Source organism: Thunnus thynnus, chromosome 2 (assembly GCF_963924715.1).
Source record: "Thunnus thynnus chromosome 2, fThuThy2.1, whole genome shotgun sequence".
NCBI classification, from domain to species: Eukaryota; Metazoa; Chordata; class Actinopteri; order Scombriformes; family Scombridae; genus Thunnus; species Thunnus thynnus.
This window is the reverse complement of record NC_089518.1, coordinates 12,073,168-12,094,541: the sequence shown is the minus strand read 5'-3', so window position 1 is coordinate 12,094,541 and position 21,374 is coordinate 12,073,168. Positions and strand designations below refer to the sequence as shown.

General features: G+C 44.0%; 1 protein-coding gene across 10 annotated transcripts in view; it reads left to right on the top strand.

Annotated features, from left to right (window-relative positions):
• The window catches only part of fbrsl1 (fibrosin-like 1), a 291,901-nt gene that overhangs the window by 260,553 nt on the left and 9,974 nt on the right, over window positions 1–21,374 (top strand). For 8 of the 10 annotated variants that reach the window (XM_067603458.1, XM_067603433.1, XM_067603439.1 and 5 more), the window contains 5 exons: window positions 13,164–13,578; window positions 14,555–14,814; window positions 16,732–16,982; window positions 20,497–20,547; window positions 20,731–20,826. In XM_067603458.1, coding sequence (XP_067459559.1) covers window positions 13,164–13,578; window positions 14,555–14,814; window positions 16,732–16,982; window positions 20,497–20,547; window positions 20,731–20,826 — 1,073 coding nt within the window. Of the gene's footprint in view, window positions 1–13,163; window positions 13,579–14,554; window positions 14,815–16,412; window positions 16,574–16,731; window positions 16,983–20,496; window positions 20,548–20,730; window positions 20,827–21,374 lie in introns of all 10 variants that reach the window. The other 2 variants (XM_067603427.1, XM_067603482.1) reach the window with 2 other exon arrangements.

Sequence of the window (21,374 nt, the reverse complement as noted above, 5' to 3'; positions counted from 1 at the left end):
TATTGTTGGAAAAACACAAGGGCTCCAGAGGCTACACACAGTCAGATTAGCAAGCACTGGAATTGAAAGAAGCCATCACCGCTGTGGAATCTAAGCCTGGTGAATTTCACCTCTAGTACCTACTGGGCTTTGTTTGACAAAGTCCAGGCAGCTTGCTAGAAATGCTTTCTTTATCAGGAAGACCAAGGTTCCTGTATTGACATAGCACTTATGGTCAAGCTCTGGTGTTTTGGTGTTTGGGCACTTGTATGTGATACTCACACTATCTGCAAAAGGGATCTGGAGGTCGGTAGTTTTGGATGTATAAAAGAAACCATCCCTTTTGCTTTTTACACCAGCTTGCTTGTTACTGAGCTTGAGCAGCAGCTCATGTGTTACCCTGATTTAATTTAAATATTGAAAAGGTACAAACTCCTAGCAGAGTACAGAAGGCAGATGAGTTAGCTAACACTCTCAGTTGGGGAAGAGAAAATACTTAGGAGGAATTGTCGGAAACCACAGAATATGTCTTGTTTCTTTATTAATCTTTTGGTTATTACTGTTCACAGACATAGGACAGCTTATGAGCTGGGTGATTTGTTTTTGGAGAAAGGGGCTGATATTAATGCTGCCTTTATTGATAGTGCTAATGCTGTTTGTGCAGCCACCCCTGTCGGAGAGATGAAAATAAATAGGGGGTGCTCAGCGGAGATAAGACACGTGTTTAATTATTAATTGAGCCATTTCTAACTTTACTACTGAGATTGCATTTTTTGATTTAAAGCAGGAAAGCCTGCTTCAGGGACAGAAAAAGCAATTACAGAATTCCCAGCTTGCACCGCTGCTGCCCATCGTTTCACCGTACACTGCGTAAGAGGAGTGAAAGGAGACAAAACACTCCCAAACACACACACTCACACACATCCTGTTACACTGCGGTATTCCATAAATTATTTTAACTCTTCTTCAATATTTATTGGATTTTAAATTACGATTGCATTGTCATGTACTATTTATGTTGAGTGGCAGGGAGTCAAAGGGGCCGAGCCACATTAGCCAAAATCCCTACAGCCTGGCACCTTGAAAAGCCAACTGGTTTTGTGTCTGTTCAGGAAGTGATGTCAAACTAGACCATCTCTTACAAGCTGCCTGTTTTCAAAGACAGCCCTGATCTTCCATGCACAGCAATTAGCTGGCTTGTAAAGTCATTCCTGATATGTCATGCTATTCCCGTGTGCACTCTGTGGCCTCTTTAGAGCAACTATTATGTCCATTAGAAAAGTGTCTGCTCTGTGCTCTGTGCCCAGTGTGCATGAAATATTAACTTAGCCCCTGTTCAGAGTATTGGGTCACTGCTGGTTGAGCTTCATTCTTGGCACAGGAGCTCTGTTAGATTGTTAATGTATTTCTCCCTCTTGTCTGTTAGCCATTACATGTCAGGATGCTTGACACCTGTCAGCCAGTCCTATCAGTCTCTGTCATCTGTGTCAGCAAGCCTGTGGGTGGTGATCAGCTATTGTGACAGAAAATGGGAGTCACATTGAAGGCTTTGTGATTAGACTCCATTGTGTAGCTCTGTGTTCATTGACTAAATATGGATCCAGCTTTAGCTGTGGAGAGGGAGCAATTACAAAATCACTAAAGGCCATGAGGGAGTTTTAGGATAAGTTATCAGGGGTATTACCAGCATTTTGGCTACTGCACTTTCACTATGCATCTTCTGTTTATAATGCCAGAGGTGTCTCATTTCTGAGCTGAGCTTCCCATCTTACTGTTAAGAACAGGTTGGTATAAACAGAGGGTTTCATAGTATATCAGATAAAGTCAAAAATATATATTTTAACACTTCAAAGCTGAGCATTACTCTGCAGCCTCAAAGCCATCTTTTATACACAATAGAGGGCAGTGCTCCCCTGAGACTTTTTCAGTGCTGTCACTTTAGTTCAGCTTAAATGATAAAATGCCAGCTTACTGCCATCCTGGCCTTTCAATGTACAAGATTCCCCTCACCTACAGTACTACACCCCAGCTGTGTGAACCTGTTGCACACCAAACCAGAGAAAATACATGTGAATTTTTGCTGTGGCTGTGACCCGGAGGTGACACTTACACCGCAGCTGACAGTTCTATTTGTGCAGCCATCAACTGCAGCTGCACAGCAGGGAAAATGTATTCTAAATGTTGAAACCGGAAAACATGATTACTGTCATCGTTGAGAAATTATTTGATGTGAGTTTTTTTTGGGCAAAGCGTTGGTCATTCAATAAATGTCTATTACAAGGAATGAAACCCCTTTGACAGCAAAGCTCCATGCTGAACCCAAGCCCTCTTAGCAGTAGTCTTACTGTTGTTCTAGTTCACTAACTGCTTCACTATAAACCTGTAGAGAGCTAAAGCTTCACCACTGAGTGAGGAAATCAGAGGTTCCCTGACAACAGGGAAGTGCCATTGGCTAAAATGGATGTAGGCTCTGTGTTTATTGTTTTTTTGTTTTTTTTAGAGGGGATAAAGGGAAGAATTTAGAAAGGATAACTCTAGAGAGCAGTAGCTCTCATCACATCTTCTGTCTAATCTTAATCCTCCTCCTCCTCCTCCTCCTCCTCCAACAGAGACACAGCCAGCTGCAGTGTGGAAGGCATTTTCATTGTTTACTTGGGAGAATACATGACCAGCTTCTTATCACTACTGTCAGGCCTGAAATGTAAAGCCTGTTGCCTGTGATCACTTGCAGGTTTTCTTGTTTTTAATCCTTTATTCCCGGCTCCAGTGATTCTGCCAGAGAGAGTGGGTTTTTTCCCCCGCCCTTCATTTGTTTGAAGATCCCAGTCCCCTGCTATGTGCATTTTAAGCTCATCTGTGTTGAGCAGTACAGAGCCAATGTTGTTTGCAGATGAGGCTGTAACGCTCATTGACAAAGCCAGATGGTAGGCGATTGTGGCCAAACACGACGCTTGGATAATGTACAATTGCTGGCAAGGGGACAGTCGTCAGCCTAGATGGATATTACAAACATGCTTGTAATGGATTGGACATTTTGGGAAGCAGTTCACACAGGCTTATAAAGATGGGAAAACTATCACCAGGAACAGAACGGATGTAAAATGCTTTAGATTCCTTGACGGACAAGGACATCCACGTATTAGAAGAACATACCAGGGAGGATTCTGGGGAGAAAGGAGATGAACCCAGGAAACTAGATCCCAAATCAAACAGAAATATCAGCCCGCCATATAAAGTATTTTCAAAGTACTTCCAGATGGGTGGTCTTCATCTACTGTTTGTACAGTATTTCTGAGCTCCATACCTTTCCAGTGGTAGCATATTAGCATCACTGTTCCTGTCAGTGGCTTATCAGAGCCACTCTGTCTAGGAGCAATGCCGCAGGCTTGGACTAGTACAGTATGTTTGACAGAGGGCTGGGTTTGGAGAGGTTTGCTATAGAGCCTAGCTATTAGCCTTGAACTCAACACATGGTGAAAGCAGTAACCCGACACGCACTGCTGAAAAAGAGCTTGTGTTTGGTCCTGTATTTCATTGGGCGTTAGCACCATTAATCGTCCCAGTGTTTGTTAACAGACAGGCGGTAATTCGCTCAGACACAGGGGCCTGCATTTTGGCTGTTTCAGGGGAGGGTAAAAAAAAGAGAACATGCACAGTGTGGTCTCCTCCAATATTCAAGCGGTCATCTGTTTGGCTGTTGTTTTTGGCTACCGGTGAATTCCCTGCACTGGGCCCTGGCGGTGGGGCCCCTAATGGCCTCTGACTAACTGTAATACCCCATTCAGCAGAGCATGGGCTCCAACCTCCCTGGCTGTTGAGTTAGTGCTGCTGTGTTGAGGGTTGCGCTGCAGGACTGGGATTTCACTGCTGTTTGCTATAGGGAAGCAGAGAGAGAGAGACTGCTCCAGTGCATCATGACCCATGGAGAAGTGTGTAAGAGCACTAGCACATGTGTATATATATATATATGTGTATGTGTGTGTGTGTGTGTGTGCCTTTTGTTGGTTAAGTTTTAGTTTTACTGCAAAATCTATCAAAGCTTTTTATGTTTGTGTTTTTAAATATAATTCTAGGGGAAACTCTTTATCGACCAAAAAATGTGATATTAAAATATATGGGGTAGTATAACCAAATACGAGCTATCCGCAGGTTCAGTCCAGAAATATCAGCACTGATATAAACCTTAAAAAGACCACATCTCTTAAAGTCTAACAGCGACAAATAACATAAAAATCATTGCACCCTGTGTTTTTGGAAATGATAAATGTACAGCTATTGCTATCACTAATGATACTGTTATTGACTCATCTGTTAAGTGCAGGGCAAGTGCTGAAGAGCCCTGGGTTCCTTATCAGCTGCGGCACACTGTATTAGTGTGCTGGGTTGGTGTAGCACTGACCTAATCCTGGTAGCAGGTGCCACTGTAGCCGAAGTAGTGTGGACATGTTTTTCAGGGAGGATGAGCCATCTGGGTCTCGATACTTTATGGTGCTTAAAACACACTCTCAAGTGTGACACTCCCAGCACTTACTTTTAGCGGCACACAATAATCTAAGAGCTGGCTGCTGAAGGGAGAGGAGAGGCTTTCAGGAGAATTTACAGGGTTTGATGTGGTGTGGAGCCTCCGCTTCGACACGGATTCATGAAACAGTCAGACACACTTGGCGGTTTGATTTTGATTCCTCTAACTCCTTCAGTGTTGTTTTGTCATCTGCAGTCTGAAATATGTCGAGCAGAAAGAAAAGTGTGTTTGTTTTGTGTTGTTTTTTTTTTTTTGCTTTTGTGCCAGCCTGCCTTGCTTGACACTTTTCTGGGGCCTTGTGTTGTTGTTTTTTTTCCTCGTGTAGTCTGTTTCATCTCGCAAGCGATTTGGCTCGTTTCGGAGTCCAATTTTGCTCCTGTTTCACCGTGCACCCCTCCCCCCCTCTCCTCACAGACGTACTCACATTCACACATTTCCCCAAACTGACACGCCGCCTTCACACTCCAAACAAATCAATTCTTCACTTACCGCACTTGGAACGCCATAGTGAAATGCGGCATCTCATAGCAGCCCTGAAAATGTGCAGGCTGTTGCTAATGCTGCTTGTCCACTGTGGCTTGAGGAGGCTAGGCCCAGATTCTCCTACTTCTGTGTGTGTGTGTGTGTGCACATGTTGCCGCATGCCTGTCTGTGTGACTAGGGCTTTAGAGGAGATGAGAGCAGACGGTGGTGGGTTTAGGTTAGCAGCAGCCCCACAGGTCAGGATCCGGGCCTTGTCTCCATTAGTTTACCTGACACAACTCCCTGCCCTCTGCTCCCTCTCCCCTCTCCCTCTGCCTTATTAACTAACCTCTCTCTCCCCTAGTCTGGGTCACTTCATCCCTCTTTCTCTGTCATTCTCCCTCTCTCCAATCAAGAATGATGAATGGGGTGCAAGGAAGGACAGAAAATGTTTGCAAACATGATACACCCTCCGATTGTCACTCTTTTCCTGCGGTGGTGGAGAACATGATGGTTGGGAGAGGGATTTTGAGGAGGCTTTTGTGTGCCTTTGTCTAAGTAAGCTCTGCATGAGAGCTATTTCAAACATCTCGTCCTCGGCCTTCCACACGTGGCATCAGCCTTGACATGTAATTCAACCCCCCCTACCCCGGTCCTAAAAAAAGAAAACCCAGACAAGTGCAAGATTTTTTATGTCTTCACTTTCAGATATACAAAGCCCCGACTGCCGCAGAAAAAAGAACATAAACACTCATAAGGACGCAGCTCTTTTGGCATGTAGCCATTAGCAGTGGAAAATGGCAGCTCTAGTCTACTTTTCAACAGCTGCTGGGTCTCCATCTGTAAGCCTAATTACCCAGCAGCACCCCAGGAGCACCTCAGCAGCAGGATCCTCCTATAGAGCAGGCATTAGTTACATCAGTGTGTCTATACCGGACAGTGTGTTTCCCTTGGGGCCTGCAGACATGTGAAACTTAAGCCCAAGCACTTTAATGCACACTGGGGTGTTATCTTTAGACAAATAGCCCTCTAAGATCTTACCGTATTGCATACACCCTCCCAGGGAGGGAAATTTCACATATATTCTAGATTATTTAGAGATATATGCTACAGAGCAATGTATATAAAAATGGTAAATGAATTCAGATTAGATTTTTAGTGGTCAAACTATATTTTTGGTAAGTACGCAATTACAGCAAATACTGATACAATGATTAGTCGATTAATCAATTAGTCAACTGATAAAAATTTTATCAACTTTGATTTTGATAATCAATTAATCATTTTAGTCAACTATCAAGCAAAAATGCCAAACATTTGCTGGTTCTAGCTTCTCAAATGTGAGAATTTGCTGTTTCATATCAAATATCTGTGTGTGTAATTAATGAAAATTAAAAATAAATCGACAGATTTACCAATGAAAAATAATCATTCATAATCAAAATCTTGAAGGCTTAATCGTGAATGTTGCCTACAATGGATCTGAAAAGTGTATTTTCTGTATTGACTGAATCATCTACATGAAATATAAATACATTTTCAAATGCACATGCAGTGTATTTACGGTTGGAGTTTGGGAAGTTGCACCTGGAGCAGTATTTTTGCTGTAGCTGTTTGCTGATGCTATGGTTGCAAATAGGTTGATAACAACCTGGTTTTAGTTTATTATTTGTTCAACCTTATGCAATAAAATTCTTCTTGCATACAGTAATGGACTTTGTAAGGGATGGTACATTGACAGGCCTTTGAATGACTAGAGAAGTAGCCCTGAGCTTTGATCAGCAGATCAGCAGTCCTAGCCTGTAATAACAGGACGCTTCAGCATGTAAACATGACAAGAAGAAGAAATGTGGTGGTTGATTGATGATCCAGCTCTCTGGCAGTTGTTGATAAAGAGATCTTTGTTTTTAGCTGTTGCCACCTGAAGAATAACACAACATGGAAAAGCTAACTGCCTCAGCATTCTTGCCTGTCAGACGGTATTATTTGACATGATGAAAATGGCTGCTCTATTTGCATGAAGCAGGTGAGTAGCTCAGCAACGTCTTAGTCTAAACCACAGCTTGTAATAATCATACCGACAAACCCCTGTATCTGCAAAACACTTGAGGAAATATGATATGTCGGCAAAGATGTTTGTCCTACCCATATCATGGCACTACATTGCAACGGCTGCATATGTCAAAACAGTGAATGAGGTATGCTGAATGGTTAGGAGCTGTCAGCTTCCAATTGTTGCTTTGCTTTCAGAGTGGGGAGTGAAAATGGAGATGTAGGAGGAGGAAAAGAAAAACATGCAGGCTCTTTCAGCCCACTGTCATGCCACTTAGGATTTGTTGAAGGATTTTCACCCAGCCATTTCCCTTCCATTGAGAAGTAATCAGTACGGCACTGAAAGATAATATTATATCCACTTAGAGGCATGTGGGCTTCATGCATGTTCATACATGAAATGAGGCTGGAAAGCAGTGCCTCTGTTTACATTGTTGAACACTCACTCCCTCCATTTCTGCTTAGACTTGAAGGCAAAGCTCCCTGTCTTTGTGTCTCTTCCGTCTCATTCTTTCTCCCTCTCTCTGTCTTTCCTACCTTCTTTCCGTCCATTCTCTGTGGATTGCGAGCCAGCTGGTGGGCTAATAGAGGATGCTTTCCTGTGGGGCATCAAAGTGATACTGTTCAGGCCTTATGCGAGCTTAAGTAAAGCTGACACGCTGCTCAAGAACTACAGCCCACACTGAGCTCCACAGCAGCCCGTGGAGAGACTCTGAAATGGTCATAAAGGTATGGGAGACACAGGGAGGCTGCCACTGTCCTCCTACCGCTGTGCTGTGATATGGGAAGCAGGAGTTAAGTCCTTTATTAGAAGTGGCAGGCGTTGTCTCCAGTCACCTCGATAATTGCAGCACCACGTCCACTGCTGTAATCAATTGAGACAGCTGCCGCTGCGGCGTTCAAGTCCATTGGGCAAGCGTGTCATGCTAATTAATGAAATGATAAGGCTAGTGCTCGCAGCATTGCACAAATAACTCCAGAAGGCTCCCCTTCCTTTCAACACTAAATTCATCCTTAAAGTTCAGAGGGCCCCTCCCTCTCCCTGCCTGTCTGTCCACAACAGCCTCAGGGTAAGAAGGGTCACTGGGGTCAGTGATGGGTCAGTGACAGTGAAAGGGGTCAAATTCCAGGCTGGCAGGGTGGGCCGTGTCAGAGGAGCCATTAGACTTGAGCTTTTCTGTTGAAAGTTCCAAGATGTCCACCCTTTTATTTAGGAGAGCCCAGTGGCACTGACCTTAGACGACCCGGCTGTGTTCATAAGAAGCTGAGACTGATGGCTGTCCTAAAGCACATGAGCTCTGCTGGAAACAGCTCTGTGGGGGGGATGGGCCATGATGGAGATTCAGGGAGGAGCAGGAAAGTGTGAGTATAGAGGCGTCTTGCTTCTCTGCAGCACTTTATAGCCAGGGGTTAATGAAGGTTTAACATTGCTTTTGGAGCACCACTGGACCGTATATGACATAAAAGGATTTAGACAGTCAACATCTAGACCTCTCTCGCTCTCTCTCTCTCTCTCTCTCGCTCTCAATCTCTCTCTCTCTCTCTCTCTCTCTCTCTCTCTCTCTGTCTCCTTTCCGATCTGAAGATGTGCTCTCCACCATTCGCCTCCTATCCTATCGACAACACTGGCATATGTGCCATGAGAGGTGAATGGCATATGTGTCCTGCACCATATGGCTGGAGTTTGAATTGGGATCCGATATGCGCATGAAAAACTGATTCATCCCGCAGCTTGAGCTGCCAGCTCTCTGAAATGAACATTAGGTTCTCAATTTATGCCTGGGCTTTGACTGTAAACGTGTTACAGCTTAACACCCATCCCCATTCTGCTGCCATCCACTCCTTTTGTCAGCTGCAGCGCGGAGACAGAGAGAAATAATTGAAACGTGCCAGCTGTCCCCACTCTTTAGCTATCTTGGCCAGCTTTCTCTTCGTCTACTCCCCCATTAACATCTCTGAGTGATTTGCAAAAATGTCGCCTTGGCTCCCCTCGTTACCAGCTTGGAGATGCTCGAGGCAGATTAAATAGTGTGAGGGAAAGCAAGCCATTGCAAATTTCTCCTATGATTTTATTATTAGCACAATGATTCAACACTGCTTAGCCCTTCTGTTCCTCTCATACAAAATCATTTTGTTGAAATCACCCCGCCTTTTTTTTTGACTGAATACCTCACAGCAATGAAGTGTTGATTAGTAAGACTGCAGTTTCCTGCCTTCTGCCAGTATCTGTTATAGCCATCTTCCACAGTCACTAACTCGTGAGCAAAGCCTTGGCTCTGTGCAGATTGCTTGTCTAGAGAGGTACAAAAACCAAATCATTGTGAGCTCAACCGTCAAGAGCAGCCGAATATTCTGTCAACCAGAGCCAGCGGGAGACGGATCAAGGCAGCGTGCATTCTCACATACCTTCTGCATCCTCCAACGTCTTTCAGCAGATATCCCGCTTTATTTAAATATCTGTCTGTTCATGTCCTTATTTTATCAGTGCGCCGACTGTTTATGCTTTGGCAAAGCCATAAAGGGAGTGAACCGCAGTGTTTGCCTAGTAAATGAGAACACCCAGTGGCCTTAAGCTTCTCTTAGCCCTCGACCCCCCTTGTCACAGGAAGAATTTGCATACCCTCGTATCTAATCTGAAAAGGCTATTTGCATACAGGTTCTATTTCCCTGGCTGTTGTATATACTGGCATCGGTGTCAGCAGTGGGCAGGTAATTTATGTAACTCACTTATTTGCATGCACAGCATTCGTTTGCAGAGGGTTTTAGTTGGAGGCCGAATGAGAATATCCTCCAGGTCCCTTGTCTCATTCATGAGGTTGTTGGGTCCATTTGTAGGTAGCCAGGTGTGTGTTTAAAATAAAGTGGTTGAGAAAGTTGCTTCAAAGGGAATGCTTTTCAAAGGCAGCAGTTTTGCAACTCAAAGCTCAATTTGTGCAGTGCTGCCCTGCGGGGCTTCTGCTTGTGTTCTTGACATGGCATGTTCAACAGACTGTGCTTTAGAGTGATATCCTGGTCACAGCTAGGACCACGTTATCCTTCCTTTAGGTCTCCTGGATGATGACAACCAGCCCATCCTAGTCCAGCTCTGGGCCAAGCCATTCCACACTGGTCCAAGCCATTCAAAACTGGGCCATCTGGCTGCGTAAAGGCCACATAGAACCAGATCAGTGCCAGCTCTCCAGATGTTCCACAGGGACAAACAGGGTCACAAGTGAAGGATATCGGAGGCAGGAACAGCTGTGTAGCGACACTGTGTCCATCCCAGATTCCCCGCTGGACACATCAGTCATCACCAGCGAATCCCAGTGGCCTGTTGTCCGTCTGCTACCTTAGTCCCCGTCTCCCTCCTCTCTCAACCCCTCTAACCTCCAACCCCATATCACTGCAAACCCAGGCACGTGCACACAGGGCAAGGCCCAATTCCCCTGAGTAAGCAGGGCCACAGGAACAACTATAAAAAGATCAATACTGGGATGAGATGTCATCTGGTGAGCAGACCTGCCAACACCCCCCTAGGGAATGTCCCTGTCCCCCTGGTGCACTAACCCAGCTAACGGGAGGGGTTTGGGGGGGTGCCACCCCCCACCACCGGGCTGCCCTCCAACCTGCCTGACTCACTCACACCATCTGCTCAGGTTTGCAGGGCAGGGCTTCAGGACAGCATATTTTTTGTACAGACACTCGTATGGCATTTGTTTCACATGACTGCCTGTGGCTTGCCTACTGTTTTCCTCAGTATGTGATTGCAGGCAAAGTGTGTTCCATGTCCTGAAGGAAAAGAAGAACAAAACAATGCAGAATTTAGCACTTTGTTGAAATATGTGAAACTCCAATTGACAGTTGTGAGGTTTTGCAGTGAGGATATGCTGTTTGTTGAAGAACAACAGTGATTTTACTATATATAGCCCTGAGGTGACATGTGTCAGAGAAGCATTCCATCATCTTCTTATCATTACATGTAAGTTTACACTCAAAATGGCTGCTGCTTAAACAGAGAAAAACGGGTGTTCACAGTAACTGTGTTTTATACGGTTAATTGTTTACTACTCTTGGCTTGTTTGCTTCTAAACAAGCTGGAACACCTGCAATGTAAAGTGCTACAGCACAACAATCTATTTATACTTATAAAACAAGAACATCTTAGCATGTTGTGATCAGTTCTGAAGCAAATAAGTATTTGAACTTGTTAATCCTCCAACAGATTCACTAAAATGAAGATGTTGGAGCTATAGTGTGTGTGTGTGTGCATGTGTGTGTAATATGCCCATTCTGAAAACTTCTTTTTACCCATCCTCTGTTGTGGGCATTTGTGCATGTGTGTGTCTGTGGGTGTCTTAGCTTTCAGAGTGACTTTAATGAGGGATGGGTTGGTCTGAGTTGATACCTCCCTGCCTCCATTAGAGCCCATTAGAATCATCATTAAGATAACCCCACACTGGCTCTGGCCCTGGCTTCTCAGCATTAGTATTAGAAACCCCTCTCTATCTCCTAGTGGTCGTAGTGAGACTTCCTTCAGTATCACTCGCCTCGCATTGTGTCTGGGAGAACAGGTTGCCACGGCAACATCGCCCAACGGCGACATTTCGACTGTGGATATTTGCTTCTTCACCACTGTTTGTCTGTCTGTCTGTGCCTGTCTCTCTGTCTGTGCATTCAGTTTCCCTCTTTTATGCCTGCAGGAACGAGAGCCTGACAGTTTAATCCAAATCCCAGACCCCTATAAATCTGGAGGTCTATATACACCTGGACCCCGGAATTCATTTGAAAATCGTGACACCTTAGCCAGCCCCAGTTCTCCCGTAAATCGCAAGGAGCGAGGGAGGGGAGCTCAACAAATAAAAAAATAAAAGCTCTGCCCTGCCTTTTTATTGGTCTTTTTATGGGTGTTAGGATCCTTGAAAGATTAAGCAGGCTGTTAATAGGGACTGGATATTCCATTAGTGGGCTGCATGTCGAGTTCTCACTGGCTTGACAGCAGCTCCCGGCTCTTCTCATTTTTTGTTACCGTCGAGAGTGCCCATGGAGCTTTTTTAATTGAGGCGCTAGTAAGCCTTCTGACTGAAGTACTGCTGCATCTTAGCTGTAGATTAGAGCCGCTTAGAGAGCCTCATCTCCACCAGGCTGTCTTCTCTCTTCCTCTATCTGTCTCTTTCCATGTGTGAATTCTATCTCTCCCTGGTTTTTCTATACATGCGATGCTTCTGTGCTTAAAACGAATTCCACCACTGGCAGCTTTGATGAGTTCAGAAGCTATAGTGGTGTTTTAACTGTGGCAGTTGTAGCACTACCATCTCCTCAAACCCATTTTGCTTTTCTTTTTAACTCTGAGAGAAGTAGAAGATCGCCAAACATATTTTTTTTCATTAAGATTCATAAGTGCCTAGAGATTCTTTGTATGTGAAAGGTGTTGAGATGCGGCATTTTTTGCCACTTTCATTTTCCTGCTACAACAGTAGATAATTACAGTCATTAAATTGCAACAGCGTAAGTATGAAAAGTCGGTGTTCAGTGGAATGCTGATTATAAAGGCTTCTTGTCTGTTGAAAAGACCGCTGATGAATGGTAAAGACAAAGTGGCCGAGTTCAGAGTGCTTTGCTGTGCTTTCCCAAATCCCCTGAAAGATCAGGAACGGAGGACAGAAAGGCGCAGTGGCAGAGAGGCCAAGATAAGGAGCCACGATCTCTCTTCACAGCACAATTGAAACATAATTATTTCATGCCAGATTGTGTGCTCAGCAAAGCCCTGAATAGGGGCCGACATTTAACTTTAATTAGCTGTGATTTATTCATACTGACTGGATCGCGGGAAGAAATTGGATCATCTGATTATAGTCAAGCATGAAAATGACCTGATTAAACACTTAATGGAACCTAGGGAGAGGGAAACAAGAGGAACCTTGGGCAGAAGACATTGGGGCAAGATTATAAAGCAGGAGAGTGAGCTATGTTTTACTCATCACTGAACCTGTTCTGGATACACACCGTGGCAAACAGCTCCTTTAGGCACCAGGTGTTGTTGACTCAAACTAGGAAATGTCTTGACATCTGAGATGACTAACACGTCATTTATACCGTCAGGTGAACTTTTCCAGATAGGGGTTGACAAATTCTCATCTTACAGTTTGCTATCTTTTTCTTCTCCTCTCAGGTGTGCCAACGAATGAGAGTCCTGAGTCCAAGACTTGTAGCTCAGCCAAAGTGTCAGGTCTCCAGCGCAGCCAGGAGCAGAGCAATAGCGAGGTGCCCTTCGCGCCTCCTGTACCCAGCCCCACCCCGGCCTCGGCGCCTACGGGCTCCCCAGCCCCCGCTGCAGCGGCAGCTCCCCCAGAGCCTCCTAGGTCACGCCTCCCCACCCCGCCTCCTCTCAGTGTCAAGAAGGAGCAGCAACCTCCGCCCCCTGTCCCTTCCCCTCCCCTGCTGAGGGCGCCACCCCAGCCCCACCCTCCTCACCCACACTTGCACCAGGAGCCTCGTGTTCTTCCGCCCCCACAGCACCACGCCCGGCCAGTAATCAACCACCAGTTGCATCACCCGCTGCAGTACAACAACCTCCACGACATCAGGTAGGTTGTTACATGGGCACACTTGGTACTTTGACACACTGATGTATTAGTGGCACATTTCAACCTCAGATTAAACCAATAAGGGAACAGGAATTCAGTATCCAGGGAGCTGTCTTCTTCCCTTACACCATTTCGCCTTTTGTACCAGGTCAGGGTGTTACACTGCAGACACCACTTTCCTTTAATGTGTTCCTGCCAGTCTTGTGGAAAGACCAATAAAATAAACTGCAGCAATTTCCAAATTAATATAATGTAGTCTAGTATGACAAGATTCTGTACAGTGCTATATTCTACACAATATTGACTTTTTTTCATGCGGACATTGATTTTCCGCCACACAAGCACGCAATAACCACCACCACTGTCAGATTTACTGTTTTTCATTCAAGTATTTCCAGTTTCACCTCATCCTCTCAGATTCTGCCCTCACCTCCGTAAGAAGCTTTATTGGAAAATCATTCTTAGGTTGTCAAAGAAAAGTGTCATACAGTATTATCAGACGAGCTGAACACACACTGAGCTAGCAACAAAGCAAGAGAAGACAAATATACAGCTGATGTACACAAAGATATCACATGTAAAGAAACTGCACAAGGTAGTTGTACTTTTTGTATTATACTGCTGTATTCTGACTGAACACTATAAATGAATGAAATACGGTTTCTGTCCCCAGCTCCTCCAGTCCTCATGTCGAAGTGTTTTACTGAACCCCAAATTGCTGCGTGTGTGTGTGTGTGTGTGTGTGTGTGTGTGTGTGTGTGTGTGTGTGTGAGTGTGTGTGTGTGTGTGAATGGGCGAGCACAGAAACATTGTGGGGCATTTTGGATAGAAAGCACTGTGTCGCTCCTGATGAACAGGCTGGCACCTTCCATGGCAGCCTCTGGTCGAGGACTAGAAGACTAGAAAGGCGCTATATAAATGCAGTCCATTTACCATTGTATTTTTTTTTTTCCTTGGTCTCCCATTAAATCTTCAGCCACAGCAGCAGTCCAGTGGGTCTTCCCAAACAGCACTTGCCCCCATCCCCTCACCACCACCTCAGCGGGCTCCCATCTTCAGCCCCCCCTTTGCCTCTGTCTATAGCCAACCTCTCTACCTCGCACTATTCCTCCCTACGGAGCCCGGCCCATCGCCATCCGGCCATGTTTGCAACCCCAGCCACACTGCCGCCACCACCGACCTTACCTACCAACAGTTTAGTGGTGCCCGGGCACCCTGCCGGCACCCCCTACCCAGGTAATGCCGCGCACCTCACATGCTACATCATAGCCTCAGTGCAGACACAAACTCCTGATCTTTTTTGATTTACTTAATTATTTTCATTATTTTAAACAAAATAACTACAGTAAGTTCTGCAAACAGTAATAGTATTTATTGTATTGATTTCCAAGTTTTCTTTATCAGAAGTGTCCTTAATAAAGTGTAAGGGCTTTTCCATAATATATTTAGCTGTAGTGTAATAGTGGACATGTACACTCTTAACACAGGCTGTATAGTGATGTGTTCATTTTATATTCCAGGTTGTTGTTTTATGGTCATTTACACCAGACTTGGCTGCACAGCTGCACTATATTATTGTTGCAATTACAACTCTAAGAAATTAAAACACTTGAAACACTGTAATATTTACAAATGCATAGGAGGCTACAGTTCCCATGTATACAGACTGGAGAACTATCCTGAAATCTGTAAGAAGTTCATGTTATTTCTAAAGTTAATGTCGCAAAATATGTGCTATATGGTGTTGAAGCCAGTCAACACTGGTGTTCATACATGATTTGCTGATCTGGTAAGTGCTCATTTATTGTTTTTTTTTACTCATTTATCTCTTGATTCTGCACAATACAGTATATACAAATATATAATTTTTAAATACCTAATGGTGCATGTGGTTGTTTTTGATCATTGCTAAATGTATTTAGGTTTACTTTCTTCTTTATTGATTGTATACTGTAAACAGAAAAGATTGCTGTATTTGTTGATATTCAGCATTTCAAAGTGAATACACATAGTGAATAGTAAACTAAGATTTAGCATTAGTCTTAAGAGCATTGTAAAATATGTAGCACATTAGAGCGGTGCTAGTAACATAGCCTACAACTTTAGACATATTTGCTGCAAGACAGTGAACCAGTCAGCTCTCTCCTAAAAAGTCAGTATATTGTTCTGGTTGTAAATATTAGGAATGTGGTCCATGTAGTGCAGCAGCTTCAGATATGTCAAGTAACCTCATCAAAAATTTGAAAATGTTCCAAAGAGCCACTAAAGAGTTGCAAATCAACCTTTTTCCGCATGGAATGGAAATAAATCCAATTCTGGAGAAATGTTGAAAGCAGTACTATACTGCTTCTTCTACAAGTCACATGCTTTAGTGTTAAATCTCATTTTCACTGGTGGAGAACATCATACATCAATTTTTAAGATGGGCTGTATTTATAGTAGCTTAGAAATTTTAAAAGGGGGATGAGGTAATTGTAGGAGGGCTTGGATGCGTCACTGGAAAATGTCAGCTAACAACTGGACAGTCATCACAGCTGGAGACATCTTCAGCGTACTGTAAGCAGCACTTTAACAGTCACATGTTGAAAAACAGTGCACTCAGTCAGCAATGTGATGCAAACTCAACAACCAGAATTATGTCTTCTCTTGCCAACGATATGTGACCGTTTGATAAGCAATTTCATGCTGCAATAGAAGGAAACAAATGTCTCCAGCGATGATGGGTGTTTCCAAAATATGTCATAAATATGCCAGTTGTGCATTGACTTTCTAATGGAGGGCAAGAGTGTGTGTGTTTTCTGCTGGGATGACTCTTGGTTCTCTCTTGTCTTTAGATACCAGCCTGTTGATATCATTCAACCAACCAATCATGTATTGCCAGCCTCATTCGGGGATTCTGATTGGCACATTGTCACAGGCAACTCTCTTACCACCACCAATGAGTCCCCACGTAGAAAACCCTCACAGCATGAGCTGGAGAAACAGAGAATGCCAGGTGACTATTTCTTTCTTCTCTTCTACCCTTGTTGTGAAGACTGACTGGGCGCCCGTGCCTTTTTTTTCTTGTGTCCCCCCCTTCCCTCCCCCACCCCCTTTTTTTTCTTTCTTTTTTTTTTTTTTTTTTTTGGTTTTCCTCGCTCTCCTTTCTTACAGAGCATGACCTCCTGAGGCAGGAGCTGAACAACCGCTTCCTGGTTCAGACTTCAGAGCGGGGCCGGGGGCCGTCCGCCTCGCCGCTGGCCCCCGTGTCGCTCCTGAGGGCCGAGTATCACCAACACCAGCACATGCACCAGCACCAACACACCCACCAGCACACCTTCACGCCCTTCCCCGCCAGTCTGCCCCCGGCCGCCATCCTCACCCCGCCCACCGCACCCCCCATGGTGCGTACCCAAGCCAGAAATGTGAGGATAAGTAAAAAAAGCTCCCGTAACTTCCCACCCCCCACCTGTCACCTCTCCCAATTTCCTCTTCAATCAACTCCTCCCTTTTTTTTCTTTACCCCAAAATTCACCAAATATGTCCCCTAGCTGTAGAAACCACCCCCTTCGAAAAATATGACACTGATTCAGTGTGAATTTTCTGCTCTTTGATTTTTGCAAACTGTCCTGCTGCTGAAGTCTGAGAGCTGATGAGAATCTGGGAGCACCACATCCAATCCACTATAAAAAGGACAAATAGTGCCACCTCCCCTCAAACATACACTCACACACACAAACACACACACACACTAGCACGTCTATTAGTTTCCATATACATGCAAGTTGCTGCTCAGGTTGGTCAAACCAGATTAAGTATGCATATATTCTGAAACATGTAGTGGAATTACATGTTAAAATTGTACTAACATCCACAATATGCATCATGTTTCATAAAGGCCATTTTCTGTCTAATGGCATGTCTGCCAAACAGGCCAACATTACCAGAATTTATTTAGATTATTCATCTCGTTCTTAACTTTACATAGATTTTACTGTTCGGTGTTTGGCAGGGATCAAAAAAGGGGAATTGCCTGGAGGCAGGATTTTCAATTGTTTGCATATGGATGTGTTTTAAATGGTTTTGAATGTTTTCATTTGCCTGTTCACTAAGAGCAACAAAGGCGCCGTCAAACAGATCAGTGTGTGTGTGCGCGTGTGTGAATGCATTCCTGCAGGCCTGTATATTTGTGTGCAAGTTCCTTGCCACATGTGTGTATGCGCGTGCAGCTCCGCAGCAACCATACTTGCCAATGACAAATTCAAAGCCTTGCAGTCTCTCAAATGACTTCATTGCGGATGAAGGGGGGATGACATCACTGCTAAACTGTTTTGATAATGTTTCTAATTGCTTCCGTGCTTTGACTGCCATCAAGTTTGGGGGGGGAGGGGGGTCAAACTGGCAGCTCTCAGATTAGTACAGAGGAAAAAAGGTTATGACTATTCATCCATCATTTCAAATGCACAGCAATCTCTGACAGTCAATTCAGACGGGGGCCCCATTTGTAGCTTTTTGGCATTAGTCTAATAGATCTAATCCATCATGTCACGACCTCTGATTAAGAGCCTGTGGTCCCATTAAGGCCCCGCTCCAAGATTATCCCCATCCTGTACATTAGAAATCAAAGCTCTGGTATTTATGGCACAGTCTCAGATAAGTATAGAGGCCGTTTAGACGGTTCTTCAGCCAACACACATGCTGTTATCTGGTCTGCTGGTTATTCCTGACATGGTAGGAATTATATACAGTACACAGCCCTCTCTTTGAAGATGAAAGAGGCGATTTTCCTCATCTAGCTAATGCTGGCATTATGTAGCCAGTGATGTACATCTCTTCCTGTGTTGTTATGGTGGGACTTGAGACTGCCATTAATGTCAACTACTGTTTTTTTTTCGTTTAATTGAAACTGTGTTGTTACTTAACTTATGCCTTTTCCCCTCCCTCCCTCCTCTCAGTAACAATGCTGTTTTTCTTCCCTTTGGTGCTTGCTTAGAGAGGCAGGAGTAATGATGATGTTGTGGTTGTTTTTACTGTTTTGTCATGAAAGGAAAACTGAGTATGGCCCGGTTGTGCATCCTCTCTCTTTCTCCCTCTCTCTCTCTCTCTCTCTCTCTAGCTCTCTCTCTCTCTCTTTTATTTTCTCCTGCTCTCTAGACGGCCCATGTCATTTCAACTATGTAACAGCCCTTGGCTAATAGCTGTAATTAATGAAATTATGAAGCCTCTATATTTGTTTATTGTTCAACGCCCTCAAGCAGCTGGCTTGCCAAATGGCAGCACTGAGTGTCTTTCCTACCCCGCCCCCTTGCCCCTGCCATGTCTTTGGACAAGGAATATCCTTAATTGTTATAAGATGAAATATTAAGCTTTAATTAGCCAAAGCTGTTTACTGTAAAACTGTGACAGGCACCATAAATTACGGGGGCAAGAGGTTTTTTTTCTTTCTTTTTTTTCCCTTTTTTTACAAGGCCGTAAAGCGGCATGAATCCCTCTCCCAGTGTCAGACATTAAACAGGCCGCGCCTTCAGAAATGCAGAGGACCTGTTTAATGAGCTCGGAAGCTGGCTCGGCGTTTCCTCTCAATAGGCTGTCTGTCTTTGATTTGGGCCCATTATCACCCACGAACAAGCCCGCCAACACCATCACCGCCACTGCTGCCATTTTGTGTGCAGATGTGAATGGCCCTGCTTCACCAGAGGGCCCCTGACCCAAACCCTGTGTCTCCACCAGGAGCCTAGCCAAGCCCACACCCGCTCCCCCCTCAACCACCCGTGTCGCAGCACACGCGCACACAGAAACACTGATTCATACCCACTCATTTTCCTGTTTTATGTAAACCAAAAACGTCTGCGCCTGCCAAGAGAGCTTTGTGAAAACACTCGCAAAAAGTACCTGCAAATGGTTTGTGTATTTGCGGAATAGGAATAAGTTACTGTCACTTGTAATTAGCCTGTTTCAAAATAGAGAGCCAGTATTGGCTTGCGAACAGACATACAAAGTCTCCATTCATACACAGGACAACATTCTCGGTTCTCTCTCTCTCCCTCCTCTCCTTCTCAGTTTACTGACTAGATTCCCATGTGTTCAGGACATGATCAGAAACTGTTTTTCATATAAGGACATAGTTTTATATGGCAAATTACAACTGAGATTATTTTTGTCAGTCTAGTCTAGGCACAAGCTCTGCCACAGAAAAGGTTTCCTCACATCAATTCAGCATTTCAAGGTTATGTCAGTTCCATGCCGATCTGTCCTGAATTAGCCTAACCATTGCAAATGTCATCGACTCGATTCAGTTTCAATCATAAAAGACAGACTGCTCAAACAAGAGGCTCCATATATTCTTTCCATGATCTTATGAACAGAGAATTGGCCTGTTTCTTGACTAAATCTCTTTTGAAGTCTGGTTTTCCAACACCAAAAACAAGCTATATGTTTCTTCGTACTGCCCTCCCATCTATAGCATTGGGGCATGTTCTAAAAAAAGGAAAGCCATAGCAGTCAAAAGTAATTAGATTCACATTTTTACAAATTTTCCAGTGGATAGAAACAACTGGTCTGGTTTTAAAACGGTCTGATTCCCAAGCTGGGCCCCAACGCCCAACCTCTGTATGCTCAATTGGAAAATCATGCAGGCTGTCTTCACCTTGGCAGTCGGCTAAAGCGGTCGTATTGTTAGTAATTTAACTGCCTATCTGACCATGCAGTTTAAGTAAACCCATGACTGGTGCAAGCCAGCTGCTTCACTCCAGGGCTTATTAGTCTGGACCAAAACCCTGCTTATTACCATTTGCAGATGTTGATCATGTGTTTTGTTTTCTTGATGTAAAAATAATGAGATGTTATTATTAAAAGAGGCTTATGCATGAAGGATTTTGTAAAAGTACATAACATGGTGGACATTTGTTTCCTAATTCTTTTCTCTCTTATATCTTGCAGTTCGACAAATACACACCTAAACTGGACAATCCATTCATCAGACATTCAAATGTGAGTTCTAATTAAAATTTGTTGTTTGCATTTGGCAAATCAAATATTTGATATATTTGAATGTTGCCATGAGAGCATTTATTGTGGCTGTGGGTTTGTGTGTGCATATGCTTGAGTCTGGTACGTATCTCTGTATGATTTTTTTAAGGTTTTGTGTCTCCCACCGTTCCCTTTTCTCCCCAGTTCTTCCCCTCCTACCCCCCCACCATGCCAGGCATGCCCCCGCTGCTCCCACACTCAGGACCCTTCAGTTCGCTGCAAGGAGCCTTCCAGCCCAAGGTCAGCCCCACATCCCTACCCAAAAACCACAACTTACAGATAAAATTCAAGCAAGCATGAGCACTAAAGGCGCACAAGCTCATACACAAGTGAAGCACAAACTCACCCGTATTGCACAAAAAATAAGCCAAAATGCAAAAGATTTTTATTCTTCATAAAACACACTCAAAATAGACTCAAGTAGAGTCACCAATTGTAAGTGTAAAAAAACAATTTAAAAGTTCTATTTTGTGTCAAGAGTACCAAGGAATAGCATGGGTCAAAATGACTGAGATAGTAATAATGGGAAATGGGAATAGTAATAATAAACAGACTGCATGGAATTGGTATAATCAGATGGGTAATATATTGTATGCCAGTATTTATCAGCCATTTGCCTCCATGAGCCAAGTTTCTTCAGGTTTTCATTCGCAATAAACATTTAAATAACTTATTTAGGCCATTAGCACACCTGTATCCAGAGACGAGGTGGAGTGAGGATGGTTGCTGCCTATGCAAGGATCATCATTTTGAATATATTGTATATATGCCATTAAAGAAATATCACT